This window comes from Bactrocera neohumeralis, chromosome 6, assembly GCF_024586455.1.
Source record: "Bactrocera neohumeralis isolate Rockhampton chromosome 6, APGP_CSIRO_Bneo_wtdbg2-racon-allhic-juicebox.fasta_v2, whole genome shotgun sequence".
NCBI classification, from domain to species: Eukaryota; Metazoa; Arthropoda; class Insecta; order Diptera; family Tephritidae; genus Bactrocera; species Bactrocera neohumeralis.
Genome location: NC_065923.1, coordinates 39,061,962 through 39,077,771, shown reverse-complemented (window position 1 = coordinate 39,077,771; position 15,810 = coordinate 39,061,962). Strand labels below are relative to the sequence as shown.

General features: G+C 35.0%; 1 protein-coding gene across 2 annotated transcripts in view; it reads right to left on the bottom strand.

Moving 5' to 3' along the window:
* LOC126761944 (cyclin-dependent kinase 14) overlaps window positions 1-15,810 on the bottom strand; it is a 379,465-nt gene that overhangs the window by 59,237 nt on the left and 304,418 nt on the right. Inside the window, exon 4 of one of the 2 annotated variants that reach the window (XM_050478379.1) lies at window positions 15,386-15,424. The exons of the other annotated variant lie outside the window; for it this stretch is intronic. Coding sequence (XP_050334336.1) covers window positions 15,386-15,424 — 39 coding nt within the window. The remainder of the gene's footprint in view (window positions 1-15,385; window positions 15,425-15,810) is intronic. 2 annotated transcript variants of the gene reach the window in all.

Below are 15,810 nucleotides of genomic sequence, written 5' to 3'. Positions count from 1 at the left end.
CGCTTTTTCTTTCTCCTGTAAATTATATAAAGTCACCTAAAATGCAAAACAACGCATCAGCAAAAACAAAAAAAATCGAAATTGCTTCCGATTCACTACATCATGTTACACGTACTTGTATGTAGCATAAAATTTTCGGCTTCCGCTGTCATATATAACCATTTTACAACCAACACTCAAATATTGTTTTAATATGGGTGGCTTCTAATATATCGTTTTTTCTTCGCCTCTAAACTTATAAAAAGTGATTTTAGCTTATTTTGCATTTTACGTGACGATTTGTACAAATAACATAATAATTAAATTCTGTATTCATTTAATCTCTTTTTCTTCTTTTCAACATGAAATGAATTTATCGTGTATTTTCGAACGAATATTTGTAGTATGCGCTTTTTGCTGGTGCCAAATACAAACTTCACATGCAAACTGCAAACTGATTTGCTGTAGTTGCAAATTTTTGCAAAATCTGCATAAAATGCAATTCTAGAGAGATGACAACGAAAGAATTGCGAAAATGATAAATAAATTGCAAACAATCATAAATCAATGTCACACTTTGCAGAAGCAGCTGAGTTTCAAGTTTTTGAAACTTTCGCCAAAAAAAGGTTGAATAAATAAAATAACAAGTGTGGAAACATTACAGCTGTTCCGTGATGAGCGGGCAATGACACCCATAGTGACTATTACATAAAATATGTGCTTGCATATCTACTTATGTATTTTTGTTTATATATATTTGAGTAGAATCGCTACAAAATGAATGTAAGCACAAGCAGGTTGACTGTATTTCCTTATTTTCCCTTACTATATGGTCTGTATTAGCTATCAGCACTGGTTGAATTTCTAGTTCAACTAGAATAGTGCTTTTTCCCAGGCAATGCGATGCTCTGAAATGACTCGTTGTGAATTCTCTAACACTCCAATGCCATTTTTCTTGAATTCAAGTGTATATGGGGATTGCTGATTAAATCAGTATAAAGAACTATAAGATAGCAATTATCTGCATTTGAAAACACCAGTTAAGTTTCTGTTTGATACTCCAATATCGAAGGACCAGCGAAACGGCATAATGGTGTGTTTTTCGACTGGAATGCAAGTTTGGTATAATAAATACTATTATTACTTTTGCCTGTGGGTTAGCAGGAATGATACTGCTCACTACCTCGAAAATCATTGTCCGATACGTGAAGATTAAGAAGTGGGAAAATACAATATTATATGGAAATTGTCGATTTGAAAACTATGGTATATTAATGCCGGTCATAGCAACAATTTGTAAAGGCGCTTAATATGAATCCGAAGCTTTCAATATTTATAGAAATTATTTCCAGCGCTTTCAGGCGAAAATAGAAGCTAGAACCTTTGTAGGCCTTTTATTATAAAACAAATATGCATTGTGATACATATTTTCCCGAAGCAATGAAGAGAGAAAAACCGTTTTAAGTAGTGCATGTTTTCCTCGGAAACTATAATGCTGATAATTATAACGAGCTGATCACTGATATGATTACGAAATTCTCCAACAACGGATGTAAAATGCACATTTTACATTCTCATTTAAAGTTAATATGGCAGCTTATTTGGAAGAATAAGGAAACGTTTTCATCAATATACAAGTATATTGCAATTTGAGAGACGTCAGTATACTGAAAGAATGATTTGGGACTATATTTGAGGGATTGTAAATGAAATTTCTGCGACGGAGCATTATCGTGGTGCAAAAACCAAGAGTTGGCGGCTCATAATTCGACCTCTTTTTACGAATAGCTTCGCGAAAATTACGCATAATACTCAAATAGTTTCCTTGTTGACAGATTGGCCGGTCGGAAGGAATATGGAGTGCACCACACCTCGATAATCGAAGAAAACCGTCAACATAACCTTGATTTTTGACCTGCTTTGATGTGGTTTTTTCGGCTTCGGCTCACCTTTGCCACGATATTCGACCGATTGATCGTTTGTTTTCGGGTCGTAAGAATGGATTGAAGAGTCATCGCCAGTAATAATATGTTTCATGCCATCCTGATTGTGGGAAAGCATTGTTCCACAGATGTTAACGCGACGCTGTTTTTTAAAAAAATTTATTGATTTTATTTTCTTACGCCGAAAAGATCTTTCAAAACGGTTTTCACTGATCCTTCCGTAATTCCAACGTTGCTAGTAAGATCTCTAACTGCTAATAGTCGATTCTCAAGCACTAATTCGTCCTGGACTTGGTTCGTCGTCAACGCATTCTCGAATTGAATTTTACCATTTTTTTTAACATAAAAGCAAATTCAGAACTATTTTTATTCTTATTCTTATTTTGAGGAATCTCTTCCTCTTCCGAGGCTGTTGGTAATTTTGCATTGGGATCGTTTTTTACGTGGCGTGCCCTAAAACTCGCGATGCATAAAAGAAACAAAAAATAAGCACAAAAATGTTGTAGACTGTTTTTAATCACATTCTTTCTGTAACTAGTACAAAACCAGTCTTGTACATGGATACCGTTAGGCTTGGTTGTACGTAGCATACAGAAATGTTAGAGCATGAAATATAAAAATTAAATATTTATCCGTAGTAATTATGGCAAAGCAAAGAATAGCAAAAGCAACTAATAAAATATGGTATATGCACAAGAAAAAATGGAATGAAAAAAAATAAACAATAACGTTATGCCGGATAGTTCATATACGTTCTATATTACATATATACAGTATATGCGCATAAAAATAAGCACTCAAAAGAAGCAGTAAATGGAAGTCCTTTACACATCTTTCGAATTTCCGTTAAAGCGCGAAAGAGTTTCAAGCAAGCCGACTAAAATATTTGAGCAGAATTGAATTGCTTGCAGCAAATGCGATAAATGTTGCAGTAACTCCCAATACGCTTATGGCAGCAACGTCATCAAGTAAACATGATACTTTCAGCTCCTGGAGTCGCTGTGGAGGCAAGCGCCAAGAGCGCAGCGCCAATGGCCACTGGCTAAGTTGTGAAGGAGATAATATGAAAATACCTTCTGCTTAAGTAGCGGAAGGCCCTGAGATGTGATACTTTGCCATAACGCGCCGCTTAAATTGTTTATTGTATGCTTTTGGCTAGTTAATATTGTGCGCCGGAAAGGAAGCAGTGGCAGAGAACTTTGAATAAATATGCTGGTGAAATGTAATAAGGCGAATAGTAAATAAAAATGATACAAAAATAAATAAAAACCGTTTTAATAGAAATAATAAAATACACAAGTGGCAGCCAATTACGGCGAGCAGCGCAAAACGCTGCATTTTCACCAAAAGCGTAATATATTTCCATTTTATTTCATTTATTTTCATTTATTTTATGTGCAAATGCAACGCAGAGTGTGTGTGTGTGGGCGTGGCTGCATGTGTGGACAGCTATTTTGGCGCATGCAGCACGCCTTCTGCCATCGAATGTTTTACTGTCGACGAGCAGTCGCATATTTGGGCCAAAGTGCTGAAATGTGCACAATGAATAAAATATTAAATTCAAATAAGATAGGAGGAGGAGCAGTGCAAAAATTAAAGCAAAGACTGCTGCATCCATATGAAAGCATTAAAAAGGGAACACAAAATATATGCGATTTATTGCACTGTTTTATGTACATACATACATATGTAGATACACACATACATAGAAGCAACGGCATAAATAGTGTGCACGTATGTACATATTTACATGGCTTTATTGCTTTTATTGTTAGACAGTAAATATGGGAAACGAACCAATTCGGAAAGCTATAATAAAGAGTAAATGCTTTCAATTTATTTATGTATTTTTGGCGAATAATGCAAATTGAATGATATTTTATGCAGTTTAAATTGATAATTCAGTTAGAACGGAGAGTAGCAATTAGGATCACAAAATAATTCAATTAAGCAAGCGAAATTGCATTAAATAGAATGTATAGCATCGAATGGAAAACATATAATATTGCAATGAATAATGTAAAATTTGGAACAAGAAAAGAAATTCGAAACTAAAACAAGAAAAAACGTTAACTGCAGTTGCACTGAAGCTAAATACCCTTCACAGGTGCATTTCTGTTAGTAACTACATATGTGTTCAGTTTGTATGGCAGCTACATGCTATAGTTAACCGATCTGCACCATTTCTTCGGAGATTACATTGTTGCCTTAGAAAATAATCTGTACCAAATTTCGTTAATATATCTTGCCAAATGTGAAAGTTTTCCATACAAGAACTTGATTCCGATCGTTCAGTTTATATGACAGCTATATGTTATAGTGCTCCGATATCGGCAGTTCTAACAAATGAGCAGCTTCTTGAAGAGAAATTGACGTTTGCAAAATTTCAAAACGATATCTTAAAAACTGAGGGACTAGTTCGTATATATGCAGACTGACGGACAGACAGACAAACAGACGGACAGGGCTAAATCGACTCAGTTCAAAATACCGATCATTTATATATACTTGTATACTTTATAGGGTCTCCGACGCTTCCTTCTGGGTGTTACAAACTTCGTGACTTCAGGGTAGAATAAGAAAAACTCTTAACTTTGGTTGCACCGAAGCTAGAATACCCTTCACAGGTGCCTTTCTTATAGCTTAAAAGGGTATATGTTAAAAGCATCACTATTCTGCTTTTGATGTGTCAGTTTGAATGTAACTTCTTACAGGCCCATATCATTTCTACCGATAATAGCAAAGATTTTGAAGAAAATTCTCATAAAACATCTCAATAAAATCAAGAAACCATAATTCCAGCGCATTAGTTTGGGTTTCGTGCTAACCATTCTACGATTGATCAAATCTACAGAATTACACATATTATTGAAAAAGTATTTGAGGTAAAAAAAAATTCTGTTCTACCGTGTTTTTGGATGATATCTGCTTTCGAAATTGAAACTGACTTTACCGAAACAGCATTATGACAAAATAAAATATATTTGTCAGGTCGCTACTTCCGCGTTAAACAAGGACGAGTATTCTATTCACAGGACAATAAAAGCAGGAGTTCCACAAGGTAGTGTGTTGGGCTCTCTTTTTTATATTCTATTCAAGCATGACCTGCCAGTAGACTGCAATTTAACAGCAGCCACATTTGCAGATGTTACCGCGTTGTTTGCTGTTGGTGGTAGTGAACACGATTCGACTATTTATCTCCAAAAACTTGTAAATAAAGTCCTACAATGGGCAAAGGAATGGCAGATAAAACTCAATGAATCTAAGTCTGTAAATATTGTTTTCAAATACAACAAGATAACGCACTTACCAATTTTCATGATGAAAAAGCTTTCCCAACAGGCAATTAATTCCGATTGTTCAGTTTGTATGGCAACTATATGATATAGTGGCCATTACGACAAATGAACAGCTTTTGGATGAGATATGGAGAATTTCAGTTCCATATCTCAAAAAAGAGAGAGAAAATATTTCGCATATATACAGATATAGTCGGACAAACAGACATGTCTAACTCACTTTTTCCGGAATATATAAGGACATCTCAAATCATTTTAAAAATATTTCTTATGAGCATCTACTGTATAACCCTGCAGTTATAAAGGAATTATATCTCTAGATGTTCTCTAGTAGATTCATCACTTGCATAGTACACTATATCAAAGTGCAGCGACAAAGATGACACGGGAAACAAAGAGCCCAGAAGAAAATTGCAAAGACCATTAAAGCAAGGCGAAGATCGCTGTCAAAATGAATTGACGAACTCGAGAAAGGAATGAAGAAGCTTGGCATACAAAACTACGGGTGATCCAATTAGAGGTACTATTTTCAATAGCCTTTCTTCGACAGCTCGCGCGTGAGTTGTGTCAAGCTGTCGTGCTATTTTTGTTCAGTATATTTTGTCATTTCATCATGGAAGGACGGCTTACGAACGAACATTTACAATTCGTTCAACATTATTACGAAAATTCATGCTGTGTAAAGAATGTGTTTCGCGCGCTTCGCTCAGCTTATAGTCAACATTAATCGGTCTACTGAGCGTACTATTTGCAACACCCAACTTGAGACCCGGCATTCATTGATGGATAATATTTGACCGAATAAACGGCGTCCAGCACGCAGTGAAGAAAATATAGCAGCTATAGCTGAGAGTGTACACGAAGGCCGTGCCGTTCGGCGCCGTTTGCAGTAACTCGGACTGACATATGCAACGACTTGGCTCACGTTGAGATCTTAAATTGAAAGCGTACAAAAACCAGCTTGAGTAAGAACTGAAGTCGCTCGACCTTCCCAAGCGATATCGCTTTATTCTATGGGATCTTGAAAGTTCCAAGAAGAACCGACGTTTTCGAGCCAAATTTTGTTCAGCGATGAGGCACATTTCTGGTTCAATTGGTATGTAAACAAACAAAATTGCCGCATTTGGGACGAAGAGCAATCTAAAGAGATACAAGAGCCGCCATTTCATCCACGGTTTAGTGTGGTTTGTGGGCTGGCGGAATCATCGGCCCATATTTCTTCAAAAATGATGCCAGCGAGAATGTAACCGTCAATGGCGGCCACTTCCCACACATTGCATCAATCAATTGATTTATTGAGAGAACACTTCGCTGAGCAGATAATTTCACGTTTTAGGCCGATCGATTGGGCACCAAAATCATGTCACATCATACTGTTAGACTTTTTTGGGGTTATGAAAAGTCTAAAGTCTATGAGGATAATCCCGCTTCGATTCAGGCCTTGGAGGCAATCGAAATGCTGGAACGAGTCATCGAAAATTGGACTCAACGGATGGACCAACTGAGACGTAGCCGCGGCCAACATTTGAAAAAATAATTTTTAAAAAATAAATGCCAAATAATGATGTTTCTAATGATAATAAATTTTAAGTTTATGTATAATTTCTTTAAAAAGTAGGGAACTGATGGATCACCCTATACACTAAAGAAGGAGAGAAGATGTATCGGGACGACCTTAGAAATTCCTTAAAAATTCTATTCAGTCATTATATATTACTTGTTATTGTTACTGTGCGTTAAAGGCAATCATTGACAACTGACACTTTTAAAGTTTAAAGCTTACTTTTAGATTTGTCCGGAAAATAAATACAATGTACACAATAATTCCCAAGATATTAGGGTTAATCACTATTTGTTGAACATAGTCCACTCTAAATTACAAAAGCGAAAGAGCACTTATACTTAAAGCTGTATGCATATGTGTCGATTAGTCCCCATATGGCAATACAATTTGATGAGAAATGTCGACATTAAGAATTTACAATCCACTATTCAGCAACAACATCGGCAGCAGCTTACCAGTACAATAGTATTTATACACTTGAACAAAAAACTTTAAGCTAAATTGTAAAAACATGTTTGGCCATTTCACATTAGCAACGCAAATGAATTTTAAATGCTCAGTCCACCCCCACCATGAACTCGCGCTCCGCCCATTCACTCTTGGCGGTGCTCATAGTTGCTCCTTTGTATAAGTCGGTAGCGAATAAATAAACTTTCGGGGCAAATAAAAACAGTTATACACACGCTATGCACACAAATACAGAGGAGGAAAGAAAGAAAAGGGGCGAAGAAAGCCTAACAAATAAAATGCAAAATAGAATAAAAGTAAAATGAATTGGAAATGGCAATGTAGACAAAAACATATCCGGCGAAATGGCGGAACTGTGGCACGAATTCAACGATGCCCCGTAGGCGCATAAAGACAAATGTGATGTGTGTGCATTTATCCTTGTCTATACGGCGACGTCAGAAAATAGTTGTAGTTGGAAAATTGCTGCAGCAAAACATTGTTGTGCGGATTACGCTAAAGAAAAAAGTCAAACTCGCACAACCGCATAGAACTCATGGAGCACAAGCTTTGAACCCTGCTATTGGTATAACAGCCTAGGCTGGTAAGCATGAGCAATAGCTAAAAAGGGAACAACGAAGAATTCGATTGTGTTTAACTCTTGAAAAATTACTTTAAGCTCATACAATAGATCTCCATTTACTATAAAAAAACATGCTGAAGCTGTGAACTACTGTGGCAAATATAAAGAAATTTTAAAGTCACTACTAGTGTGAACTTAAAAAAATAAAAATTTATTATTTTTTAAATTTCGATATCTTTAAGAATAACATACTGTAATTTTAAATGAAGATATTAAATATATTTTCAGTTACAGCTGCCAAAAGTGTAGCCACTCAGTTCAATCGGCTCTATTTGAACGCGTTTTTCTCGAAGCAGCATTTTGCGAAACTGCTGCAGTGATTACACCAAGAGAAATCTGTCCCAATCACTGTAAAATTTTTAACATATTCTGTATATATGTAGCTGTTCATGTCATTTTTGATGACATTTTGTCGACGGTAGGTCATTTTACGGATAATATCTTTTAGTAGTGAACTTTTTTCTTCAAAACTTTATTATTTATTAGCAAAACCCTTTAAAATGTTAATATGTGACCTGGTCTACGGAAAGGGGGCTTAGGTGTCAAAAAAAGGAGAACAATTAATGAGATAACGAGAAACTGACGATTATTTTTAACAGCTTTTCCCAGAAAACTAGTTTTCGCACGTTAGCTCCGCTCCCTTTTCGTAGACCGGTCACATATACATATGTAAATTTCACAGTAGTTTTTTTTTCAACTCACAAAAATAGGTTCTGACGATTAGACGATTACAAAAAAATCGTTTCCGCATCGGACTGCAACTGAAAAGGTAAAAATTTATCCATTATGCAAATTCTCCAAGGTAAAGCTATGTATATATTTGGTGGAATCAGAAGGATGTGCGGAACTATGAGTTTCTAAAACCGCGTGAAACGCTTAAAGTAGAATGGTTCTGAGCGATTACTGAATTGTTTTCCTTGCGACAAGACTCGCCTTAATGTTGCAGACCGGTTCAAAACTATTTCGAAAACAGCGGCCAGAAAGTTTTACCTCACCTAAAAGTCGAGATCTTGCCCTTCTGACTAGTATTTCTACTTGTCGATACAAAATGCTTCATTGGAATGCGGTTCACATCAGAGTGTTCATTGGTTTTTTCTTGGCTGCAAGTTCGGCGCAGTTATTTTGGGATGTAATCTACAAATTTTCATAAAGATTACAGCATGTTGTATTTTCAGAAGAGCAATACTTTAAAGAATAGTACTATTTTACATGTTTTTCTTAATTTCAAATTTTGAAAACAAACCCGCATATAGACCAAATCTGTTAATCGAAAATTAAAAGCAAATTAAAAGTATTTTTTATAGTCTTTTATAAAATGGACGCCCTAAATTATAGGTATACTTTTTATAATTATTATAGCTATGACATAACATCCTTAAAAAGAACCAATTGACCAATTCTAACAAATTTTGGTAACAAATCAATTTGTGATTATTTTAACAAACTTTAATTGATTCCTGAATCTCCTCTGAGGTGATCTGATATTTTGTACATACTTTAAGCGTAACAAGCTGACAAAGAATTAGTGCATAAGTCGTATACAATCTAGCCGAAGGACAATGATCGTTACGGTGCGTATACAGGGTAAGCGGATGGTTTGCATTCGTGAGTAGCCTCAAGCAGACGAACTTATTTTAACTAAGTTGTATTTCTTGATGCTTGAACTATCGACTGTGATAGTATAGAAACTTAGGCAGATTGCATTAGTGTTAAAATGCAAATTAGTGAAGTTGTTATAAGAGAAATGTCGAATTTTTTAACTTGTGAAACCAAAAATGCCTCTCCACTGTGACTCACATGTACAACTTGAATTTCATTGCTTAAGTGAATGAATTGCCTTGTTATTGGACAGTTTTAAACCACGTCTCGTCAGCAGTAATAATGTGTTTGATGGTAGGGTCCTTAGCTACTTTGTCAAGCATCTCTTTTGCGAACTCTATTCGACGTCGTTTTTGCAAAGGGTTCAAGCACTTTGGTACGGGTCTAGTAATGACACACTTACATACCCAAAAGATGTGTGGACGACTCGCAGGAGACAAGTTTTCGATGACTTTAGGACCTTCACTGAATGCTTCGTGCCACTCAAATGCTTGTGTACGTGATAAAGTATACTCCTTAAAATACTTCTGAAATATTTTCAACGATTCTGCAGCCCTCATTTCATTAGAAATTTCAGCAAATTCGTTGTAAATTTTTCCTTGGTAAATATTACCAGACAAACTATTCTTGTTGTAAACAAACAGTTGCCAAAGGTACACTCATTGATCTACGGAGATCGAACATTACAGAAACATAAGAAGTCGAAAACTAGAAAAGATTTCTCTACCGTGTCAGTTTGTGTGATTTATTTGTCAAATGTTAAGATAAATAGCTGAGGATTGCATCCCGACCTTAAGTCTATTGTGCCAAATGTTATATCTTAGTTAGTTTTAAGCCCTAAAAATATCCGTTAAGAGAAAACAAACTTTAATATTTTGAGCAACACGTAGCGAAAAAGTACTAAAATGTCACAAGTCATTTGTAAATACATACACAGTCCCTACATGTATACTTTACGTACGCGCAACTAGTACCACGACTGCCGTAGCGCATTGGCTTGAGAATCTTAAATTAGGATACGGAACTTTATAAGCCTGCAACAAAAATAGAAATGTGCATATGTAAGTAAATGCTGAAAAACCTGTTTGCTTCGCAAAAATTCAACAGATTTGTGTGACAAAGTTTTATTAAAATTTTCATCTTTCGCTTATTGCGTGCATAAATTATATGAAATTGTTTATTAAAGCTGTAAACAAAGAAATATTGTATGTAATATGCCCCACATGTAAATGTAAAAAAAAAAAAAGATTTCAACTATCCCTGTTAACATTGGCAAATAAATGTGCTTATGCCTATATATGTATGTATGTGTGGTTTTTCCATGTGTAAGGAGCTTTCAGTAGTTATGCTTTGTGTCCTCATGTTATTTACCTTATTATGCATGCAAGAAAATATAAAAATAAGAAAATGTGTGCTTTTACGACTTTTTGCAACATCCTCTGTGTATGTGAGTGTGAGTTTTATTATTATTTGCTGTCGAGATTAGGCATAATGTTTTGTGATTTCTCTTGTCCCTTCCCTAATAACCTCACTTTTTATTTGTACTCATACATTTGATAAATATAAGCTTTGAGTGTGCTTGTACTTAAATATCTTTAGGGAACTATTGATGACCGTTTCGTTCGGAAAAAATGGTGAAACTGTCGTCAGGAGACTTGAAAGAACAATGTTGTATGCATTATATACATATATTCATGTAAAACATGTTTCGAAAAAAATGTAGACAATAGTTTCGAACTTTTTTTAACACAAAAAATAACAACGGGTGCATTTTTACCATTTTTTACCAGTTTTAACGGCTTTGATCTAATAAAGCACCAAACCAGAAAAGACGTTAACTAAGACTACATCGAAAATATAATACCCTTCGCGATTAAAGATTAATGCTAGTGTGTTTGGGATACAAGAAGTAAGATTACTCCAAACTTCGTGAAGAAACTTATTTTATATTGTGACAAAAAAGCACCCGGAAATTGTAATTAATTTCCTCGCGTAAATGATATTTCAAAAATTTATTTTGCTAAGTTAGTAGGACTGCTCTTAATTACCAAATATGAGCGCGATCTGTCCACCAGTTTGTTTGCAGCAGCTGCTTAAGTCGGTACACCTCAGTAGTGCATTGCGATTTTTAAAATGGTTAAAAAATATCGAACAAAGAATTTATATATATATATGGCAAGAGAGCTCAACATCTCTCGCGAGTCCGTTCGGATGATTTTGGTAGATATTTGGGATATGAAACACGTTCTTGCTCGACTCGTCTCGATAAAGCTGAATTTTTTTCAAGAAGAGTACAGTAAAGATATCTCTTTGGGAATTATTAATCATGCGAATTTCGATCCCACATTCATGGACAGCATTATAACTGCCGATGAGACTTTGGTTTATGAGTTTAACATGCAAACAAGTCAACAATCATCGGAGTGGAGAGAAAAAATTAGCCTAAGCCAAAAAAAAACACATCAAAGTAGCTCAAAAATCAAGATGATGCTCATAGTTTTTTTCGATATTCGTGGATTCGTGCATCATGAATTTGTTTCGGATGGACAGACGGTCAATAAGAAGTTCTTTTTGAGATTTGGCTCTTTGTGATTTCAACTTGTTCCCCAAATTGAAATTGTCGCTCCGGGGAACCTGTTTTCAGTCGATCGAAGAGGTAAAGCAAAATTTTCAGAAGGACCCTCAAAGGGTTGTTATTGAGATTTGTTATTTCCGCTTTCGTTTCCAATGGATTTACAACTACTATAATTTTTATACTCTCGCAACAATGTTGCTAACGAGAGTATTATAGTTTTGTTCACATAACGGTTGTTTGTAAGTCCTAAAACTAAAAGATCCAGATATAGGGTTATATATACCAAAGTGATCAGGGCGACAGGTAGAGTCGAAATCCGGATGTCTGTCTGTCCGTCCGTCCGTCCGTCTCCGTCTGTCCGTTCCGTGGTTTATGAGTTTGAGATATCATGATGAAACAAGTCAAAGAATCATCGAAGATGGACTGCCACGCCCACAAAATGGCGGAAACCGAAAAAAAAGTGTCATAACAAAGTAAGCTCATAAATAAAGATATTCGTGAAATTTGGCATCAAATTTGTTTCGGGATGGGCATATTTGGACGTATTAAAGTGGGCATTACTAAGTTTTTTGTACATATCTGAACTACTTTAGATTGTCAACCAACTTACAGAGTCGTTTTCTTCAATTTCCATATACAGTTCAAGAAGAAATCGGATAATAACCACGCCCACCTCCCATACAAAGGTTATGTTCAAAATCACTAAAAGTGCGATAACCGACTAACAAAAAACGTCAGAAACAAAATTTAAAGTCAAACACACAATTAATACCATCGATCAACGCCCACTTACTGGATTCACCAGATTTGGCTACCGATGAAATTCGGTATTAATCAGTTTTCTCACCCTGATGACATGAAAATTGTCATGAAATCGGTTCACAACCTGTTTTCCAATATAAAGCTATTTTGAATTCCATCTGATGCCTTCTTTGTATAATACGAGTATAAACATTAGGAACCAATGATGATAGCGGAATAAAACTTTATTGAGATTTGTTATTTCAGCTTTCGTTTCCAATGGATTTACAACTACTATAATTTTTTCACTTGTTACTGTTTTGGTCTGCACTGGTCTGTACCACTTTAATATTTTCTAATAACAGCCAAATGACAACAAAAAATAATCATATTTGCATTATTTCATAAAATGCGTTCCACAAACATATTTATAAATAAACCGGGAGTATTCATACAAGTATTATGGTGGTCATAATAAAAAGCTGGCAAAAATAGCAAATGCAAAATTATACTAATAAATATAACCGACAATGTATGCAAATAGTCGTGTTAGCGCTATTGTGAGCAAAACTTTTGTTTGACGGCAAAATTTGGGCATTTTTCGAAATTTTTAGGTTATGAAAGGAAAAAGATTTATAGAGCAGAAAGGAAGCAGCACATTTGTTTGCTGGCCATTGTATGTGGACAAAATATAGGACATATAGAAAAGGACATGTGAGTGTGTTGTAACTGGGCGGATGATATTCGGGTCATTGCTTTGACAAATTTTTGGGTTGCATAATTTCAACTGAAAGTGCTCCGAATGAAAAATTGGTTGTTAACAACCTAAATTATATGACATATTTATAGTATAAATGTGGGTACAATTTCATTTTCTGTTTTTTTTTTTTATTATTTTTTAAATATTTGATTATGGGTAAAACGAACTAAAGCGGCTAAATTTAGGTCCAAATAATGGACTACTTTCGGTATGTGAGATATGTTATGGGAAAATTTTTATGGATTTGTTAGATTAGGATTCTTTTCCATTAATGGTCATACTGTCTCTTGCTGCCTATTACTAATGTTCTGTTTAGAAAAAAACCAAAGTGAATATATAAAATATGTAGTTGCATAAGAAAAGGTGAAATTTATATACTAAGCGGGTCGAATTATTCGTACATGTATAGCATTTTTCTACGTTTTTTCGTTAGACCTAACTTTGGTGGATTAATGAAACAGTATTTTTGATGTAAAAAAACGATGTATGCTCTCCCGCCGAGGAGATTGTTATCCGCTAGAAATAAATTTAGCGAAAATGAAAAAGTAAACGCCGAGGCGAAGAATTTCTAAACAGAACTCAATGGCGAAAACAGTAATTAAATTGATATCTAATTCTATTTCAGCATTGGCAATAATTTAATTGATTAATCGATTAGTTTTTTATGCGCTCTGACGAAAATAATGGTTCAGTTCGTATCACTGGCTGTGTTCAATATTCAACCGACATAATCATTAAACGGAGTCGGTACTTCGAGCGACCGTGGACCGATTTCGCATCACGTTTACTCTAGTGGATAATACTCCTGTAGAGCAGAGTATCGAAGAAGACCCGAAAGAGTCCATAAACGAGGGCAACAATTGGAGCTATGGTAATCCACTTTCTGTCCAGCAATGAATCTCACTTTTGGTAGAATGGATATCTTAATAAACAAAATGGTCGCATTTGAAGCAAACCGTAAGCCTTCTTAACACACCGTTACATCGTCAAAAGTCCTTGATTGGTGTGCTCTTTGGGCAGAGGAAATCATTAGTTTATTTTTGTTCAAAAATTAAGTCAGTCATTACGTTACAATCAATGGGGAACGCTATAGAGCCATGTTTAAAGACTTTTTCTTGCCTGAAGGATGCTGATCTGGACGACCTTTGGTTCCAACAGGATGGTGCTACATGCAATACAGCCAATGAAACAATCAATTATTGAAAACTTAAACTTTTGGTGAGCGCATTATCTCGCGTAGTGGGCTTGTGACGTGGCCTTGAATATTGTGCGACTAATTGTTGTGAAGTTATGTGGTTATATGGGTTTCAAAGAATTAATTTTTTATTATCTTATTCAATTTTACAACACTTCTAGAGTATTGTCTAAACTTTTCAAGTTCATCCGAGTATTAGTTTCGAAGATACAGTCTTAGGAACTTGAGCGCTCGAGGCTAGCTAGGATTAGTGCGCCGATTTAAACGTATTTTTCTCGGGGTCAACGGAAATGGCGTTGCAATGAGAGAGTTTAAAATATTATTTTCCGAAAATTTTAGAATTTTCTTTGTTAATAGTGTATGATTGTAACAGTAAAAAATTCTTATAAAATATTTCATTTTTTATATGAGAAAAAATTTTTGAAAAAATGCTGTTTTTTACCGGAGGAAGCCCATTTTTATTACTAGTATATGTATATGTGTTCCCCACTGCTGGAAAGTATATTACCCATATATGTATGTAATTATGTAATTATTTTTTTATTATATATTAATTAATTATGTAATATGTGTATGTGTATATGTAACTGTATAAGTATAAATGTAAATATGTATGTGTGTAGTAGTGTTTCTGTGTTACCTTTATCTTGTGTTTTGTCTTGTATTGCCGTTTCTTGGGCTAAAAAGAAAAAAGAAAACGCAAATGAATAACGAAACTTTGCAAAAAATATTAATTAAAATAAAGTTGTGGACAGAAAATGAAATAAACAAGCGCTAAACGTAGTGAGCGTACATAATTCAGCGAAATATTAAAGTAAAAGGATAGTTACAAAATTATAGCAGCTAAAGGGCTTGATTGAAATCATTTTGTTGCACAAATACTTCGCACTCTAAAAAGAAAAATGGCAGAAAACAAATAAGCTGCTGGAAAGCCAACAAGAAAATCGTGTAAACGAAGTAGAGCTAAAGAGCGATGCAGCACTGCAGAAAACTGCAATGATTGAAGTTCGTTAATTAGACTCATCAACGCGGAAGAACGACTTTGTAAAAGTACAAAATACGCAG